This window comes from Sturnus vulgaris, chromosome 26 (assembly GCF_052056855.1).
Source record: "Sturnus vulgaris isolate bStuVul1 chromosome 26, bStuVul1.hap1, whole genome shotgun sequence".
In the NCBI taxonomy this organism is placed as follows: domain Eukaryota; kingdom Metazoa; phylum Chordata; class Aves; order Passeriformes; family Sturnidae; genus Sturnus; species Sturnus vulgaris.
Window position 1 is genome coordinate 4,280,440 of NC_142268.1, and position 19,716 is coordinate 4,300,155.

General features: G+C 58.8%; 1 protein-coding gene across 2 annotated transcripts in view; it reads right to left on the minus strand.

Annotated features, from left to right (window-relative positions):
* Window positions 1–467: 467 nt before the first annotated feature.
* CSNK1G2 (casein kinase 1 gamma 2) overlaps window positions 468–19,716 on the minus strand; it is a 41,199-nt gene continuing 21,950 nt past the window's right edge. Inside the window, exons 2-13 of one of the 2 annotated variants that reach the window (XM_088179214.1) lie at window positions 15,321–15,817; window positions 8,049–8,089; window positions 7,445–7,514; window positions 6,899–7,047; window positions 6,267–6,501; window positions 5,980–6,065; window positions 5,545–5,629; window positions 5,319–5,467; window positions 4,854–4,937; window positions 3,233–3,337; window positions 1,481–1,587; window positions 468–973 (exon numbers count right to left, since the gene is read on the minus strand). In XM_088179214.1, coding sequence (XP_088035340.1) covers window positions 919–973; window positions 1,481–1,587; window positions 3,233–3,337; window positions 4,854–4,937; window positions 5,319–5,467; window positions 5,545–5,629; window positions 5,980–6,065; window positions 6,267–6,501; window positions 6,899–7,047; window positions 7,445–7,514; window positions 8,049–8,089; window positions 15,321–15,507 — 1,353 coding nt within the window. In that variant the 5' untranslated portion in view covers window positions 15,508–15,817 and the 3' untranslated portion in view covers window positions 468–918. The remainder of the gene's footprint in view (window positions 974–1,480; window positions 1,588–3,232; window positions 3,338–4,853; window positions 4,938–5,318; window positions 5,468–5,544; window positions 5,630–5,979; window positions 6,066–6,266; window positions 6,502–6,898; window positions 7,048–7,444; window positions 7,515–8,048; window positions 8,090–15,320; window positions 15,818–19,716) is intronic. The other variant, XM_014884365.2, reaches the window with a different exon arrangement.

Sequence of the window (19,716 nt, forward strand, 5' to 3'; positions counted from 1 at the left end):
CGGGGCCCCGGGGGGCTCAGGCTGTAAAACCAAGGGGCCGATCAAGCCCTGCCCACACCTACAGCTGTCGTGGAAACATCCAGCCCCAAGACACGGCAGCACCAGAGACGAGGCTGCTTTGCTTCCCCTCCCTGCTTTGCCACCGCCATTCATGGGTCCCTTTGGTCTCGGCCGTCCCTGTCCCTGTGTCCCCCACCCCTGGGAGTCTCGGACCTGCTCTCGGCGGGACCGGACGGCGCCTGTATTGCTCGCAAAAGTGCATCGTAAATGAACTGTAAACGCGTTTCCTCTCCCCGCCCCGCGCGCCCCCGGCTCTCCCCGCCCGAGCGGGGCCGGACCGGAGCCCAACTCTCGTCACCAGCGGCCTGAGCGAGGGGGACCCGGCGGGGACGCGGGGCGGGGCCGGAAGGAAGAGCAGAATTCGGTAACACTGAAGATGATGTTCAAAGACTGACGACTCAGCACTCTGCACCGAGACTCACTTTAAATTAACTTAAGAGACAAAGAAGCAACAGAAAAAAAAATATTCCTCCTCAGCCCACTGCTCTTGAAATTGTCTTCGTCTTCTTCTGACAGCGACGGGTCAGAGTCTGTAGTTGATCCCCATTTCAGACTGGTTATAAACTCAAAGCAAGTGACGCCGTGGGTTTTTCTCTTTTTCTTTTTTTCTGTTTGACGGACGCAGGAACTTCAGCGAAGTTGGGCTTGGTTCGAGTAAACGGCCACGAGTGGCGGAGGAAAGGACAAGCAGTTTGGGGAGGCCCCGCTCCCCACCTGCGCGTGGGGCGCTGGGGGAGCCCGTCCGGCCCGGCCCCCCCGTCCCCGTCCAGCCCGAGGGGCCGAGGCTCCCGGGTCAAGATGCAGCCACGGCCAGAGGGAGAGGAGCCATCGCTCGCCGCTCCGCCCGGCCCCGGCAGCTCACTTGCGACGCTTGGTCGTTTTCCTCTTCCTTCTCTTGAAGAAACAGCAGCACCTGGGGACAGAGGGGACGCGTCAGCGCCGGGGCCACGGCATGGAGGGCGCAGCAGCCCCGGGATCAGGGAGGACAGAAACCCCTCGGTGCCTTGGTGAGCCCCACGTGGGCAGAGCTGCTCCACCAAGTGCCCCTGGTACATGGCAGGGGCTGGACTGCGAGCACCACAACGGCCACCAAAAGTGACACCTGCCACAGCAAATGGCAGGGGAGAGACACTGACCATGGCACACAAGGCCAGCCACATAGCCAGAGCGAGGGCCAGGCAGGGACTCCAGAGAAGGAGCAGTCCCAGATCCATCCATGCCCCTCTGTGCAGGAGCCTTGGCCAGGGCGAGGTGGGAAGGGCTGGGGTGGTGGTGGCCCTGCAGGGTCACCCCTCAGGGAATGCCAGGGGACAGCTGGGCTGTTACTCCCCAGCAGGCACCGGACAAGGCATCCTGGGGCAGCAGCTGACCCCTCCTCCAGCCCAGCACTAGCGAGGGGGCAGCGGGGCTGGGGCCTTACTTTGTATCGTCTGTCACCTCCACCTCGGTGGGGGCTGTGATGGGGGCGTTTGAATGTCCTGCCGTCGGGTCATCTGTGTTCAGCTCTCCGTTGGTGGAGCTCATCACCTGAGGAGAGACGAGTGTCAGCAGGGACAGCCCACGGGCCTGCAGCTCTTCCCGTCCCTGCGGGGCACAGGAGCCACCCAGGAGACCACCCAGCTTTGATCGGGAGCACCGAGGTGCCCTTGGTGGCAGGATGGTGCCCTCGCCCAGACCGCGGTGTTCAGCCTCAGTGCTGAGCTCTCCCCAAGAGCCCCATCACACAGAGAGGTCTGAGCCCCTTAGCCAATGGCCCTGGAAGGATCCCAGCTCCTGGGAGCCCCTGCACCAGAAGAGGGGCTTGCTGGCAGCCAGCTCCAACGTGGGCAGGAGACAGGGCCTGGGAAAGCTGACAGTTCCAAGGAGCCCTTCCCACACAGCTGAGCATCTGGATACAACTGCTTCCCATCACCAAGAGTCAGTCCAGTGCCCACCCTGCCCGCTCACCAGGGCAGCAGGGTCAGCCACAGTGCCAGGGCCAGGACGACATCCAAGCAACCAAGGCAACAGAGAGGTGCCCGAACCACCATCCTGTGCCTGCTGCCCATAGGCAAAGCCAGGAGCTCCCTGGGGATGCACAGGCCAAACACTCTCCAAGCTGCTCAGCCCCGGCAAGGAGCCTTGGCCTTTCCCAGCCCCTCCGAGGAGCTGCCACCCAACAGCAGCGCCCAGCCAGCAGGGCCACGCCGGGCTCCAGCCCCTGGCACCAGCACAGAGACCCCTGCACATCACCCCTGCAGTGCTGGGTGCAGGCGGAGCATGGCAGAAGGGTTTGCAGAGCAGGAGTGGGCAGGAAGAAGGGGGTGAGGGACAGGAGGAGCGAGGCAGAGCATGAGCTTGGCCCTCGGAGTGCCCGGCCCCACGGCCTGCCTGGCACCACGGAGTGCCCGGCCCCGTGACAGCAACAGCGGAAGCTGTGCCCAAGCCTGGGCCGAGCACCAGCAGAGTCACCGTGGAGCAGCAGGAACGAGCAAGAGCGGCGAGGACGGAAGCACAGACGGGGGAAGCAGCGCAGGCCCGGCCGGGGGGACCCGGCATGGATGTCCCATCCATGGGGGAGGAACCCCCAGGCCAAGGCAGGGCTGAGCGGCAGCGAGCGTGGGGCTGACGGCGCCAGACACGACCAGGGCAGGACCACGGCGGGGGGACACGGCCAAGGAGTGCCCAGGAAGGGAGGAGAAGCAGGGCTTGGAGCCAGGGCTCCAGTCAAGGAGGCACAGGGAAGTCCCTGCTCAGACGAGCGGCACTGGGGGCAGAGCAATGCCCACCCAGCTGCTGTGCTGCAGCTTGGCATCCATCCATCATCCATCATCCATCATCCATCCATCCATCCATCCATCCATCCATCCATCCATCCATCCATCCATCCATCCATCCATCCCTATCCATCCATCATCCATCTCCATCCTCCATCCATCTTCAACTGCCCTCTAATTCCCCCGGGCAGCACCAAGGGAGCCCAGCAGCCCCTGGGAAGCAGCACCAGCCTCATCTGCGAGCCGTGAGCATCAGGGACAGGCAGCGGGTGCTGCAGCTGGGGCAGGACCCCGGGCTGTGTGGCCCCGGGGCAGGGGAGCGGGGCTGATCCCGGCTCCGCGGGCGGCCACGAGGCCCAGGGTGGCTCCGCTCCCTCCCGTGCCCGCCCCTGCCCCTGGCGCGTGGTTTCATGTACCTGGACGGACCCCCCGAGCCTGCCGGCTGCCAGGTGAGCTCCCAAAGGCTCCTCGGCAGGCTGCCCACCGGCCTGAGGATCCCACAACTCCGTCCCCTCGGGCGGCTGCTCGCGACAGGCAGGAGGAACAGAATGAAAAGAAACAAAAGAAAAGAGGGAGAATGGGGAAAAGAAGGGAGAAGTGGAGGGAAGGGGCGGGAAGAGTGGCAAAGGGAGTCGAGAAAATAAGACATGCAAAAGCAAAAACATGAGCGGAGCAGCTCAAGTTGGTGATTGCAGAGGGCACCCGTGCAGCACCGTCCCAGCAGCTCCCAGAGCGGTCCCTGTGATGACAGCGGGGCTCTGTGTCCCTCTGCCACCTCCATACACATCCCCCACGGCCAGCCCCACGCAGGGCCACCCCATGGAGCAGGGCCAGCTCCAGCAGGGCTGGTGGCCGTGTCTGGGACTGGGCTGGGGCAGCAGAGCTGGAGCTGCAGCCAGGTCCAGGTGACGCCGTATCCCCAGGACGACGCAGAGTTTGGCAGGGTCTGTGTGGCACCAGCTGGGCTGCTCCTCCACAGGGCTCGGCTGCCCCACAGCCAAACCCTCCCCTGGTGAGCACAGCATGGCCACATAGCTGGGGGACACCCTGTGTCCCCAAGCTGGACCCTGCTCCCATGCTCTGGGAGCTCTGTGCTTTGCTTTTCCCCTGCTCTGGGGAAGGATCCAACATAGCATTTCCCTGGTGCTGGGGGAAGAGAGTAGAACCTTACTGGGAGCGAGTTCCCAGAAATGCGCCACAGGTGATTGGAGGATGTTTCCCTCTCCCTAAGGAAGTGCTGCCAGTGAGAGCCAGGGCTGTGCCAGGCTCCCTGTGCTGGGCAGGAGCAGCCTGGGGAGGACAGGGCGCTGCACCCCCGGCTCCAGCCCCTTTGCAGGTGCTCTGCAAACCCCCAAGGAGGTTTGGGAGGACAAGGGTTTGTACAAGACTGCTGGGAAACACATGAGGTTTGCTCTTGGTGGCAGCAGTACCAGAGACACGTGTCCTGCACCAGGGCAGCACAGGCCACAGCACTGGAACAGTTCTGAGCAGCCTGGCCCCCTTCCCACAGAGCTCTGCCCGATCCCTGCCCCGGGCTTGGCTCCCTGTGCCCTGCCCGTTCCCAGAGCAAAGGCAGCCCCAGCATGGGGCAAAATGCTGCCAAGCTTCCCCACCAATCCTGCCCTCTCTTGTCCCGTGTCACCTCCCATTGATGGAAGGGCATCACAAGCAGAGCAGCAAATAATCCCATAGGGACATTGTCCTCTGCAGAGGTGGCTCAGCCTGCACCAAGCCCTCCCCCACACTCCAGGCTGGACCCTGCCCCTCATCAGCTGATGTCCAGGCCTGGCACCCCCCAGTCATGCCCAGCACCCACAGTGCTCCCTCTTCTGCCAGGCCACAGGGACATTGCCCTGGGGCCCTGGCGAGCCAGAGACCCAGAGCTGTGAGAAGGAACTCTTCCCACAGGCAGCACTGAGGATAAATGATGCTCCAGTCCCTGCCACCATCCCCGCTGGGCTCCATGTCCCTGGAGCTGCAGCCCGAGCTTGCCCATGCCTGTGGCCCCGTGCCCAGCCGGGCTGTGCCGTTGCTCACCTGGTGTTTGGTGTGTGGCTGTGCTTTGTCTCTGTTCGGGGGCTGCACCTGCACCTCGCTGTGCATCGTGCCAATGGGGGTGGGCTGGGAACACAAAGCACAGTGTCAGTCCTTTGACTGACACAGAGCCCTCCCAACACCCCGCAGCCAGATGCAACCTCTGGCCAAATGTGCAAAACCCCTGAGAACTGGGGCCTGATCACTGCCCCTACCCCTGCCCCAGCAGCGCCATGCTTGTTATCTGGCTGCAGTGAGCCCAAGCAATGTGCCCATTGGCATAAAGTGAGATGCCAGCTTGGCTGCTGGGATGCCCTTGGCTCTAGGAGCCTCAAATCCCCGTGAGGGTGAGGAGGGTGGAGCTGGTCCCCTGGACACGGTGTGTGCCAGGGATGGCTGAGAGCCACATCCTGACCCCACTGCCCCTGCTCCTCCCTGCACCTCTGCCCCCAGTCCCTGTGCACTCACCAGAGGTTTCCCTGCCCAGTCGTATTCGTAGTCGAACACGTAACCGTTCCTCTCGAACAAGTCTGTGAAGAGCTTCCTCAGGTAGTCGTAGTCGGGCTTCTCGAAGAAATCCAGGCGCCGCACGTAGCGCAGGTACGTGGCCATCTCCTCTGCGGGGACACGGGGGCTCAGGGGGACAGGGCACAGGGGGCTCGGGGCTGGGGGCTGGGCTGGGCAGTGCTCTCACCTGGGAAGTTCTCACAGAGCACCTCCACTGGGGTGGCTCTTTTGGTGTCACCAATCTTCTGGTACCTCTCCTTTAGTGTGTCAGCCTGGCGGGGACAAGTGGGGTCAGCACAGGGGCCCGGCACCACCCCGGGCAGGGGAAGGCACTGGGGGCTGCCACACCCCTTTCTTGGACCCCTTTTCCCAGGTAACTCCCTCCCCAGGCGGGTCTAGAGGGCAAACCCCAGGGTTTCCAGGACAGCCACTGTGAGAGCAGCTGGGAGGGCACAGGGAGACCTGCAGCTGCTCAGCACTGCAAGGGCCTGGCATGGAGCTCAGAGCTGGTGGGGTGCCAACCCTCCAACACCCCAGGGGCCAAACCTTCCCCCTCCCCATGCCAGAGGAGAGCCAGACCCACAGGAAGCTATGCTCAGAGGCAGCAGGAGCTGGCAGCTACCTTGAGGCCTTGCCAAGGAAGGCTCCCACGGAGGAAGTACATAAACATGTGCCCTAATGCTTCCAGGTCGTCCCTGCGGCTTTGTTCTGCATGGAGAAAAAGAGACATGGGTCAGTTCCCACTACGGCCACTGTCCCTGTCCCCTCCCCAGATCTTGCAGCACCCCAAGTGTCCTGCCAGCACCCTGAAGAGCAGGAGAGGCAGCTTGTCCCCAGCCCCACCTCTGGCACCCCTGCCCTGCAGTCCCTCCCTTCAGCCAGGAGGCAGGGCTGGCTGTGCCCACACACCTTTCCCCAGGTGGGTGTTGATGCTCATGTAACGCGCTGTCCCTGTCAGGCTCTTGTGCTCTCGGTAGGGGATGTGTTTTTTGGTCTCGGGGTCAATGTACTCTTTGGCCAGGCCAAAATCGATGATGTGGATGGTGTGCTGCCGCTTGCTGCCCGGCCGCCCCACCAGGAAGTTCTCTGGCTTGACGTCTCTGTAGATCAGGCTTTTGGTGTGGACGTACTCCATCCGTGTGATCTGGGGCAGGAGGAGATGTCAGTGCCAGGGCACAGACCCACCCTGTGTCCTGCATGCTCCTGCCCTGAGCCCTGCTCTGGCCATCTCTGCTCCCCTCAGCCTGGCCCCAGCCCCAAGGACGGGCACATCAGCTCCAGGCCAGCTGCACCTTGGGCACACAGTGAGAGACTTGTGGGGGCTCAGAGAGGGGCTGTGAAAGGGTGGAGAGCCCTCCCTCAGCAGGGAGAGGGTGAGGTATGGCTGAGCCAGGCTGGGATGTGCCAGCATCTTCCCCCCGTTCCCTGTGGGATGCCCATGCTGCCTGCCCACAGTGCCCACACATGCCCTGCTCCAGGGGCAGCCAGGGGGGCCAGGGGAGCTTGCAGGGCTGCAGGGGGGGTGGAGGGGCTGCACTCACCAGCTGGATCGCGATCATCAGGACAGTCTTGAGCGTGAAGGTCCGATCACACAGATCAAAGAGATCTTCCAGGCTGGGTCCGAGCAGCTCCAACACCATGGCGTTGTACTTCCCACAGGGGCCAAAGTAGTAAACCTGAGGAATTCCTTCTGCAAGAGATGGAGCAGGGGCTGTGCAGGGCTGCAGCAGGGCCATGCTGTCACAGCCAGGCCACTGCCGGACAGGGACAGGGGCTGCAGAGGGGGGGATGTCCCTGCACTGCCCTCCCTGCACCGCCGCCCTGGCTCTGCTCTTGGCAGCAGGGGGAGGGAGGCAGCTCCATCTGCATCCCTAACTCTGCTGCAGGGGCGGTGGGGGGAAAGAACTAAATCAAAAGAGATCAAAGATGAGATGAGGCGTCTGTGTAAAACCAGCCTCTCCCTGCAGAGCAGATGGGCAGGAGCTCAAGCTGGGAGTGAAGCTGCAGAGTCATATTTAGGGAAAACCTCTCTCCCAGCAGTGCCCCTGGCAGGCAGCTCCCCAGGGCAGCTCAGCCCAGCCCCATACCTGCATTGCCGAGCTGTTTGTAGAACCGATACTCCAAGTGCAGCTGGGGAGCCCGGGATTTTATGGGTTCCTTGGCAGAGAGAAAGGAGAACAGTTAAGTAGGAAGTGGGATGTTCAGGGGGTCTGGGTGTCAGACACCTCCTTCACATGCTGGCAGCAGCTGGACTGAGAGCATTTGAGGTTGGGAGCAACTGGTATAAAATGGAGATGAAGCCTCAGGGGATGATGAGAGAAAAATAAGCCCATATGGGAGCCAGATAATTTCATCCAGAGAGAGGAAAACATTAATGGGATCAGGTACCAGTGGGGCCACCGTCTCTGCTGCTGGCACTGGCTGAGCACAGCTCAGGCCACGGTGAGGGCTGGGAGAAGCAAGACTCATCCCTTCCCTGGATCACCCCACCTGCAGTGACGTGTGTTCCCAGACTGCTCTCAGTTCTGAGCGGGAATGGAGCTCCCCCGCAGCCACCCAGCCGTCACATCCATCACATCCCAACCCACTCCACCCACCCCAACACCGGGGGAGGGGGAGAAACTCCTTCCCAACGGCTGAAACATCCCCCACCCCACCATGGAGGAACTCCCCGGTTTGACAGCTACTCACCAATTTGATAGCTACGTATTCGTTCGTGTAGAGATTCTTCCCTGCAGGGAGAGACACAAAAAAGGATGAAAAGCAGTCCCTGCATCACCCCCACCGCACACCCGCTGCTGTCCCTGAGGGCTCCTGGGCTCAAAAACATCCTGAACAGGTTCTGCTGCTCCCACAACACCTGGAGGAGCCTCAAGGCACGAGCAGGAGCAGAACTCTCTGTGGGGAGTTGTAACATGCCTGCTAATTATCCTCAGGTAGGGTAGGTGGATTCCTCTGTGATGGGGAGGCTCCTGGGGGCTGCAGCCAAGGCTGATGGGAGGGGGATGTGACTGGGCAAGGCAGGGACAAAGCTGAGACTTGGTGCTTCTCCCAGCCCCACAGGGAGAGGGGGAACGCTGGGTTACTGTCACCCTGCAAAGGGTGCAGGGAGGAAGGACACCCGGGAGCACGGGGGCAGCTGGCAGTGGTCTGAGGGCACCACAGGCATGTGGAGATCCCTCCCCCAAGGCTGGAGTCACTCCTGGGAATGGCACATCAATTCCCCAAGGGCACAGGGGAAGCCAGGAGAAAATCCATGGAATGGCCCAGACTGTATGAAGAGCTTAAGGCTGCAGGGAGAGCCCAGGGGAGTGAAGGAGCAGCCGTGGCACCCAGCACCCTGTACAGGAACCCCCGGAGGGCTCCACACCTGCACAGGACTTTACACACCATAACCACAGGAAGGTTGAGCTCTGGGTGCCTCCACGTCCCCCCAAAACCAGGGGGCTGAGGAAAAGGGGACACACCTGGGAAGCATCAGCACAACCTCTGCTCAGACCCAAAGGCAAAGATTAAAGGTTTGCAGGAGCAGCTCAGAGCATTCCCTGTGCCAGAGGCTGCAGGAGCCCGGGCAGGAGGGGGTTAAGAGCAGCAGGTTCCCTCCAGAGTCAGCAGACTCCAGATCCCAGCGATCCCAGTGCCTGGCATGTGCGTATCCGATGGAGCTGCATCTGTCTCCTCGGATTTTCTCCAAGCAATTTGCTTAGGGAACAAGCTCCTCCTGGCGTAAGATTTCATCTGCTCCGACTGCTGCTCTCCACCTGAAGCAGCAATAAATCCTGGCCGGGTGACATCAGAGCCAGCTGCTGAGTGCCACAGTCGGCGGCAGGATTACAGCAAGAGGGATGAATGGGAGATATTAATGGAGCGGCTCCTCCCAGGGCTCTGCAGCCAAGGAGGGGCTCAGCCCTGCTGCCTCCCTGACCCTCTCCCATCCCAGGGGACCTCTGCCAAGCCACTGTGTCTGCTGCCTCTGCATCAAGCAAATCCCTTCACAGCGATTAGGGAGGAGGGGATTTGGGAGGGAGGGAGGAACGTCTGGCGAGCACAGCGTGCACCAGATCCAGGGGGTTTGTCCCATCACACACTGGCATTTCCTGGGAGCAGGTGGGACACCCCGAGACCTGTGCATGGCTCCACAGGGCTGTACATTCCAGTCCAAAACAATTACTGCTGCCTTCAGGGCAGCAACATGCGATCAGAAAACTCACAGCTGGATTTTCCCTGAGGTCAGGCAGGATCTGAAGGGGGAAAAATAGAACATGACAGGAAAACTGCCAGAGGGACACTGCAAAAGGGACTCAGCCCAGCAGGGAGGGAGCAAGGACGGAAGCAGGAGCATCCCCAGCAGGGCTGGGAGGGAGAAGGGATGGAGGCAGGAGAATCCTCAGCAGTGGCTTCTGTCCTGTCCCCACCACACAGGACCCCTGTGGCTTGCTGGCACAGAAACCTACCAGCAACAAGACTCTGAAGCTGGCAGAATTCTCCCAGCCCAAAAATGAGTCTAAATCATTTGATACTCCCGTGGTTCAGCCCTTCCTTGGGGGGCTTGGATACAGCTCATGGGCAAGATGTGGTATGGACTGCTCAAATCACCACCCCCCACTTCCCCTTTCTGAATTAAAAAAAATTCAAATAACAGAACTGGCCTGTCATGAGATTAATAAACCAAGAGAAAAGGAAAAGCAAAAGAGCAAGGAGGGAGGATTTCTTCCATGCCAGGGAACTCCCTGCTCCAGCTCCTCGAGCCTCTCGCTCTGTCCCAGTGCTCACAAGGGGGCAACTCTGACACCCAGAATGTGCCAGAGCCCAGGGAGTGCCTGGGAGGACTAGAGCAGGCAGGACCTGCAGCACAAAAGGTGCTTTTGAAAGGAAATGAAAGACAAAAGCGGTGAGATGGGTGGCAGAAAGCAAATATTTGCACTGCAGGGGCCTTTGCCCAGCTCGTTGCCGGAGGTGCCTCCAAATCCAGCTGCCAGCAGCTGCAGGATGGAGCGTGTGGGATCAGAGCAAAGGCAGGAGCAGGCAGCCAGGCCTGGGGCTGGGCTGTGTTAAAGCTGGACGTGGCTTTCTCTGCTGTCCCCTCTGCAGGGATCTGGCAGCAGCACCCAGCACCTGCTCCTGCACGTCACAGGAGGAGCTGGGTCTCCCGGCTGGGTCCCCATCCAAACAGCTTAGAAGCATGGAATCACAGAATCATTAAGATGGGAAAAGAGCTTTCAGATCACCCCAATCATCAACCAGCAGTAGCACCATGCTCACATTAGCCCATGTCCTCAAGTGCCACATTCACACGTTTTTGAACACTTCCAGGGATGGTGACTCCACTCTACCGTGGGCAGTTTGTTCCAATGCTTCACAACCCTTTCAGTGAAGAATTTTTCCCAATATCCAACCTAAACCTCCCCTGGCCCAGCCTGAGGCCGTTCCCTCTCCTCCTGTCCCTGTTCCCTGGAGCACAGCCCGACCCCCCCGGCTGTCCCCTCCTGTCAGGGAGTTGTGCAGAGCCACAAGGGCCCCCCTGAGCCTCCTTTTCTCCAGGATGAGCCTCCCCAGCTCCCTCAGCCTCTCCTGGTGCTCCAGCCCCTTCCCAGCTCCATTCCTGTCTCTGGACATGCTCCAGCCCCTCGCAGTGAGAGGAAAAGCAAACATTGAGGCTGTCCCTTGCCCGTGGCACAGCACTGTTCTACACCAGGAACCTTTGTGCAGCAGCAGCATGGAGCTGTGCCTGGGCACCAGGATGAGAATTTGGCTTCCCAGGCCTGGGAATGCAGTGGAGGAACGGGGGATGAGGCAGCTCCATGCAAAAGCAGCCGGGCCCAGCCCTGCCAGCCCTGCAGCTCCAGCCACAGTGGCTGCACCAGGCCAAGCAACAACAGCTTTGTGGAGCACTGGGGTTTAACATCATCAGAAGAAAAATGTTATTTTAGAGCTTGACCTCTTCAGAGGAGGCTCTGAACAACCAGGAGGAAAAGCAAGTCTGAGCCTTCAGCGAGGGAGGCAGGAGCAGCAGGAATTGTGTGGGTTCCTCTCTCCCAAAGCTTCCAAAGCCATCTGTGTGCCACCTCTGGGTCTGTGGCTCCTCTGGGAGGTGGCCGAGCCCTTGGCCACACTGCAGGTGCTCACAGGAGGTCTCTGCAGAGCCCAAGACAAGAAGGGTGTCACGAGCACTGAGCCCATTTTCAGAAGGCATCTTTTGTGGCCCCAGCTAACTCCCTGAGAGTTCCTGGGAGGCTGCAGGACAGGCCCAAGAGCCACAGCTCAGGAGAGTTTGGGAATGTCCCCAGCACCTGCACGTGACCTTTCAGCTGAGGCATGGCCCTGGCAGTGACCTGCTCGTGGCTCACATACTGCACACAGACTCACTCCTCGTGTTCTTCCCTCCAAAATCCCAAGTTTACTTTAAAAGATAATTAATTTCCAGCTTTCAATTTTGAAGGAAAACAGCTGCTACGGCTCCAAGCTGCCAGCAGCAATGCTTGCAGCAGCTGGGGGAAAGAGGTGGGCACTGAGAAGCTGCAAAAAGCACATTTGCAGGAGTTTACTGATGGAAGAACAGAAGCAGCAGCTGCTGTCAGATCCCTCATCCTTCCCTGCACGAGGCTGAGGCTGCCCTGGGGCAGCTCCATGGCACAGCCTGGCAGGAGCACCAGCCTTGAGCCAGGCTCAGGAAGGGGCCCCTAGGGAGTGTGCCAGGACTAAGGGCAATTCCTGGCTCTGAGGCAGCCCTGCACCAGGGAAGGACCTGCACAGCACCCAGGTGCTCTGGGCTCAGATTTGACCTTTCTGCTTAATGTCTGGGTTTTCCTCCTCTTCCTCTACTCCAGCCCATCCCAAGCACTCCTGAGTAGCTGCTAAGAGGAACCTGCTCCAACAAACCCAACAAACCCTCTCTGTGAGTGTGCTGGCCCCACTCCCAGGGTGCAGGAGCTGCCAGGGAGCTGCCAGGGCTGTTCAGCCGTGTCCAGTGCCAGGGCACACGAGCCACCAGCCACACTCTGGTCACTCACTGCCACCAGTGTCCTGCTGCCTTGTGTCCCACCCTGGCATGGAGTGAGGCTGGCTGTGGGCAGCACATGGGCAGGGGGAGCTCAGGGGACTGCAGCCAGTGAGCACTGCCCTGGAATGCTCTTGGAAGGCCCCAGGAGGAGCTGAGCTGGCACTGGACCGCAGCTGGAGCCGGGCAGGGGGAGGGCTGAGCACTCACCAGCCCAGGGTGAAGCTCCAGGACATAAGAAGGTAACAGGACCCAGTACCTGCACAACACAAAGCTGCCCCTCTGTGCCAGAGGGCTGGGGCAGCCACCCCACTGCAGCTCCCAGCCCAGCTCTCTGGTCCAGTGCAGAACTGGGGGCAGCACTGCCAGACTGGGAGTGGCACCACGGCCCTGCATTGCCCAGGATGCCAAGGCCAGCAGGGACAAGGAGAAGCAGGATCCAAACGCACAGCCCTGGCAGCCACAACTCCTGCCCACGTCATTCCCCTTCTGGCTTCCCACAAATGCCTTATGCCAATTGTTTTTTTATATTTCATCTTTAAACAGATCACATTATTTTGGACACCTCCTACATGGGTGGACATTTGTCTCGACCTGGGGCAGCTGAGCTGAAGCACCCTAAGGACAGATCACCACATACCTCCTGGTGTGGTGGAGAAAGAGGGCAAAGTGGTACCTTTTTGAGGAAGACAATGTCCCCTTCCTCCATCCCCACCACTGGGAGCTGGAGGAGTCACCTCCAGGTACATTTTTTCAAGATCTCGTGGCCTTTGTTATGAGAGGAAAAAGGCCAAAGAAGATCTGGGAGCTCTTACATACTGAGCTGCAGTTTGACCTCTAAAGCCTTGAGGACTGGATTCTCTATTCCCAGGAAAAAGCTGACTGCCCAGCAAGAGCTGGGAAGCATCCCTGCTCCTGCCACCACTTCACAGCAGGAGCCCTCTGGTCCCTTGCCATTCATCTGCAGTTGGAGGAATCCCTAAATCCTGAAAGCATTCCTGAGCCCTGATGCAGCTCGAAGGCACACCTAAGGAAGAGAGATGTGATTTTAGGAGAGAAGCCACATAGCTGTGGCTTCCACTGCTGTGATGAGATCTCGTGCTCAGGCCTGTTTCATGTTATGGCCAGGCACTGCAGGGTGTGACAGAGCAAAAAAAAACATGTGAAGGGACTGGAAGCTTCTCTTGCTGGTGGCAAGGACAAACTCTCACTGTGAGAATCGACCAGTGCAGAGCCCTGGAGCGAGAGCTCACTGCTTGTCCCTGCAGCCATGAGCAAACTGAGCCCAACTGCTCCCAGGTCCCTGCAGCAACCTCACTGTCAGTTTGACAGACATTCCTCAGATCCATGTGAGCCTCGTGTCCCCTTGCTGCTGCCCCTGGAAGATGAGGGGGAGGCTGAGGTGTTGGGGGGGCACACTGACCCTCAGCACTGAGCATGGCAAAGCAGCACAGCCCCAGCTCCTGCCTAGAGCAGGATCCTGGGATCCAGCTCAGCCAGAACCACGGATCCACTGTGGAATGCTCAGTGGCAAGCAGCGAAAAGGAGGTGCAAGGACACAGGTGGACCCTGCACAGCTCAGGGCTCTCTGTCCACCAGCCAAGCAGGGAGGCACTGACAGCAGGGAACTGAAAGGAGCAGCTGGTGCAGCAAAATCTCCCAGTACCTATCCTTCCACAAGCCCTGGGTCTGGAGGAAGGCTCAGAGCTTTTCATGACACCAGGAGAGACAGCTGAACACGGAACTCTTGGCTGCATTTTAAGCAGAGCATTTCCTCAGCTCTGCAATTACGGGGCGATCCCGCCGGGAAGTGCAGGGATGGAGGGTGAGCCTGGCACCAGCCAGTCTGTCACACCGGGAAGAGCTGACATTAACTCCCCACACAGGGACGGGGGACTGACCCCACCCGAGCCAGGGCTGCTGCAGCTCCTCCCTGGACCCACGGTCAGGGCAGGTTTAGCTCAGAGCTCGGTTTGAGAAGGCGCTGCCTAAAATATCACAGAGTAACAAGGCCTGTGGCTGTCACAGTCTCTGGGGATTGCCTCTCTTCCCTCTTCCCAGAGCACAAGCCCCTTCCCAAAGCACTCACAGCCAAGGACAGTGCTACAGCTGGCAGGGACTCCACCCACATGTCCATGTCCCACATGTTCTGGTGACATCCAGACTTCACTGCTGGCACAGAGGTGCCTGGCCCTGCCAGACCACTCCCAGCTGCCTGATGCCAAGCAAAGGGTTAATAGCTTGCTGAAAGTCTGTAGGGACATTCCCAGTTCTGGAAGAGGAGCAACCTCCCCACCCTTCAAAGAGGAGTTTGCTTGAGGAGTGTCCTAATAAACTTGGTTCAAAATGGAAAGTGACCATGGAAGATGCTTGGGTTTTATTCTTCCCTTTCTCTTTCCTGCACAGAATTTCAGCAGAGTCTCTCAAACAACTGAAGAATTTACTCAGGATAAAACATGGATTCTACTCCCTAGATATTTGTCTCAGCAGACTGAACAACCCTCAGGCCCCCATGCTCCATCCCCTGCCCGAGGCACAGCAGGAGGGCAGCACCCAGAGCATAAGTGGGGTGAGATCTGGTGACCAAATCTTCACTCAGTGTTTCTGGATTTGGGGGACACCCAGTTCTCCATGGCCACCACCACTTAGAACAGACAGACCCAGACTGTGGCATTCTCCCAGAGAGGAACAGGCATGGGGAGGAGATGGGAAACACCTCTGCAATCAGTCCTTTGGGCTGGGATGGGCCTGGGAACATCAAGCACAGCATGGAAGGAGTAAGGAAGTGGAACCTGTGTGCCAGAACAAGGGCTACCTGCAAGGGGCAATGCTTCAACTCTGGGTGGCCAGTCAGCACGCCAGTGCTCATGGCCACAGCCTGTGCCAGCTCCTCCCACTGCAGGAGGAGGATGCCAGGGCAATCCAGCACCAGTGGGTACAGTGAGGACAAACATGACCCTTCTCACCTAGACGGAGCTCCCCGAAATTGCCGCATCCAATCTTCTTTCCGACACGGAAGTTGGGACCCACCATTAAGACTCCCGAGTTGGTTCCAGCACCCCGGCCTCCATGACCACTCCTTCCTCCACCTGTCTTGGACATCCTTTTACCTTCCTCCAGCTCCCCTTTCCCTCCTCTCTTATCAAAATCCATAAGTTTGTGATACCCCGGCCTCTCCACGGTTACGCTGCTGCCATACAAATCCCAGAGCTGCCGAAAATGGAAGGGTGAGGAGGAAAGAAGCAGGGTTCCTCTTGGTTAATACACCATCCCGGTGAGCGGTGGGAGGGCGGGGTCTGGAGAAGGAGGGGTAAGAGGCCGTCCCTGGGTGCCGGGCTACTGAAATGTTAGTGCTTCCCAAGGGTCCGCCGGGACTGTCATCATCGCCGGTCACAGGGAGTTCTTTGGTGGAGAGAACATCCTGCACACAGAGTCCTCCCAGCGCAGCTCCTCGGTCTCCCAGCTGTGGAAATGGAGAGGGAGAAAATCAGTATGAAGAGGCAGAGGACAACAGAGTGTTGTGGGCTCTGGGTTCCTGTCCCCAGCTCTGCAGAGCCCCTCCAGCACCTTCCCTGCAGAAAGATAATTCCTACAGCAATGACACTGCTGCAGTTGAGGGGTGGGAGAAGCTGGGATAAACATCATGTCCCAGAGTGCCCCATGCCTGAGATGTTGGTTTAAACAAATACATTTTAAATTTGTTTATTTTAAATAATTTTAAATTAAGAATTTTAAAAAAGCTTAGTCAGCCAGAGGTGAAATGGTTGATGAGTGTCTCCATGTTGGAGCCAGCTAAGAGTGATGTGAGGACAAAACTGTCCCCATGGGGAAGAGCTGCTGGCAGCTTCTGGAAGCACTCAGAGGCACCAGCCAGGGACTCTGAGAGCCCCCAAGAGCAGAGGACACATGTGAAGCCAGCATTACGTGTGCCAGGCCAGGCATGGAGCTGCCCATGGAGTGAAAACGATTTCACCTGGCTGGGAGGGTCCCTGTGGATCCAGGGGCAGGGGCCAGTGGAGTTGGAGCACTTCCCACTCCAGCACAGTCTCTGCTGTGGTGGGCCAGGATCTTGTGCCAGCAGCCCTGCCCAGGACACGGTTCCTGAGGAACAGCCACACTCAGGGCACCCACCACAGCCCACCTGGGCTGGGGGAAAACACCCACTTGGCAAACAGGAACTGACTAACATCCCACTGCCTTTTCCTTTGCTCTTATCAACCAACCTTGATTTTAATTGCAAAGCTGGGAGCGAGGCCCCTTGGCTGCAGCCTGGGCCAATGCTGTGACACTTGTCAGAGCAAATGATGCTTGTGGGAGCTTGTTTGCTCAGGGGTGCAGCACCTTGCCTGCCTCCTGTGCTCCCAGTGAGGCTGCTGGAAAGTCCTGTGCTGCTGGAGGGTTCCCCTCAGCTCCCACAAACAGGCAGGAATCAGCTCAGCCCCTGAAGCAGGAGCTCGTTCCCATGTGCACAGTCCTGCTCATGGCAGGGGCTGGATGAGGTGACCTTTTAAAGATCCCTCCAACCCAAACTACTCCACGATTCCATGACACTGGCTCCACACACATCCCTGTGCAGCTGCCTGTCCTCACGTGGGTACAACAGCTCAACACCAAGGCCAAACCAACCCCTTGCTTCCTTCTGGACACAAGACTGGGATGAAAAGAGCCATCGATGGCTCTGAGCTCAAGGAACCAGATGCCCGAGGAGGAACTGCACTCTCCCTCCCTCCAGCATTCCAGCAGAGTGGGACTCTCCTGCAATGGGGGAAGGTCAGGCTGGGTCCCTCCTTACAGGGATGCCCGTGTGGGAGGCAGGAAGGTCAGGAAGCTGAACACGGACAGAGGGGGTCAAGCAGGGAATCTGGGCACACACTGGGGGGGCACATGAGAGACCCACACCTCCATTTCCCCCCCCACTCTGGTTTTGCTCCCAGCTTGACGCTTGCCAACCTCCCACCCCTCCTTTACGCTCTCCCCCTCCCTCTGCTCCTCTCCAGGCCCCTGTGACACCACTGAAAGCTTCCCAGGAGCCCCCAGCACTGCAGGCTCCAGCTGACTCCGTGGGTTAACCAAGCAAATCCCCCCTCCAGCGCTCAGCTCCAGGAAATGAACACACTGTGAGCTCTGATGCTTGGCCAAACCCTGTAAAACTTTTTATTGGCTCTCAATAGCTATTAATAACAGAAAAAAAAAAAAAAAAAGCTTCTCGTGCTCAAGGGTGCACAGAGGGAAATGTGGGAGCTCTAAGAGCAACCCAGGGAAAAAGAGGGAAAAAGTCACCAAAGCCAGAGCTCAGCAGGAGGAAGGACTGGCTGTGTAAGGATCCAGGGGCAGGACAGCCCCCATGGCAGCCCCTTAGGGCTGTCCTGCTCCCAGCCCCCTCCTGACACAGAATCCTCACTTTCCACAGCATCCTGGCACACTGCCACTGCTCTCCAGGAGAGACCAGAGCTGCTCCAAAGGCACAGAGTGCTGGGGTCCCACTTGTGGAACCTGACTGTTCAAGCACAGGACAATAAGGCTTTCATGGGAACCCCCTCCCGTCCCCACAGGCTCCATCCAACACCTCTGGAACATCCCTAGAGCACAGCAGCCTGGCCCCCTGAGGCCACCCCAGCACACCAACAACCGGGGACATCCTGCTGCACCCAGCACACCCCAGCTGAGGGAAACTGAGGCACGGGGAGCCTTCCAGCTCTCCAAGGGTGGGCAGGCACGGGCTGGCTCCTGGCCTGGTGCTCCCTTCCCCCAGCAGCGTGTCCGTGCCAGCAGGAAGCAGGGTGGGAGCGGCAGGAGCAGGGCTTCCCTGTGCTTTGTTCTGCCCCAGCCCCGAGCACACACGGCCCACACGTGACATCCTGCTCATTCTTTGCTCCCCCAATAATTTCCGCTCGGGGTTCAGCACATGGTGCTGCCCTCCCGACCTCCTCATGCTTCTCCCACCTCCACAGGACATCGGGAGCCATTCTCCCATGGGCTCCCAGCTCCCAGAGCAGGCAGCTTCTTTCCCTGGACATGGCTCCAGCCACACACTGGGAAAGGGGAGCAGCCAGTGATGCACAGGCCCTGCTGCTCCATAACCTGTTTTCCTTCTGAATCAGACCTTTATGCTCAGTCCCAGGGGATTCCAGGCCCAGACTGTTTGCACAGTCAGGCGGCCGACAGCCAGAGCCCAGGGAGCTCCAGCCCCTGCGCTTGGGATTATTTTCTTTGAAGAGTTATGGGCCAGCCTCTGCAAGGGAATTTCAGACAATGAAGTGAGACAGAAGGGAAAAATTAAATCCTGTTTCCTGTGAGCACAGGGAGACTATGCTGCCTTCTCCCAGCCCAGACAAACGCAGGGAGCAGCACAGCACAACTCTGGTGCTGCCTGTGGAGCCTCAGGAACTGCCCTTCTGGAGGGGCCCAGCTCCAAACCCCAATTTCAGGCATCTGGGCCAGATTCACAGCCAGCGAGGCCACAGCCCAGCCCCCACGCTGGGACTGCCATGCTGCAATTCCCCCTTTCCCAAGCCGGGTGGTCAGAGCAGCAGGAACCACATCCTTGTGAGTCTGGCCAGGGCAAGTGATGCTCCCTCACACTCTGCCCACCAGCCTCCCCCGTGGATGAGCCAAGGGCTGGGAGGAATTAATGTCTCATCTCAGGAGTGCCAAGGAGAAACAGTGGCTCCCTGGACCTTGGGACAAAAGCAGGACCCACCTCTGTGCAGTGTCAGTGACTGCTCAGGTTTTCCACCCTGTGCCATAAAGGGATCACTGGCCTTTAAAATTGAGAGCAACCTAATTAGAAACAGAAACTTTTGGTAAAATCCCAGGACTCCCACTGCTCTGGAGCAAAAAACCCCCGTGTTTGTTAAAACACAGCAGCCTTTCAACAGGCAACAGGGACCCAGACCTGACCCATCCTCCCCAGGCAGCAGCACCATGGGGGAAGGTTCCCTGGATAAACTGATATCATATTGTTCCATTTTGCACAGGAATCCTCTCCCAAAAGGTCACAGTGAGGCAAGCAGCCTCAGGAAAGCACCTTCTAGGCTGGATTTCTTGGCCTGGAATCAAATCTGATGCAAGATGAGACTAAGAAAACTTGTTTCTCTCTTTGGGAGGGAGTGGGATAAATAAGAAAAAAAAATGAATTGGCCTGAAGTTTGGCAGAAGAAATTCCAAAGCAAGCTGTGGTCTTAAAGTAAATAAGCAGTGCTCTGTGGTGTTTGCAGTGCCAGTGCTCAGGGATCCTGGAAGGGGGACAAACTGCAAGCAAGTGCAAGTGCCTGAGCACCCCCAAAACAGAACCTCAGAAGCACTGGAAGTGCCATAAAAACGGGGCAAGCCCACACAACTTCTGACTCCTAAAGAGGGAGT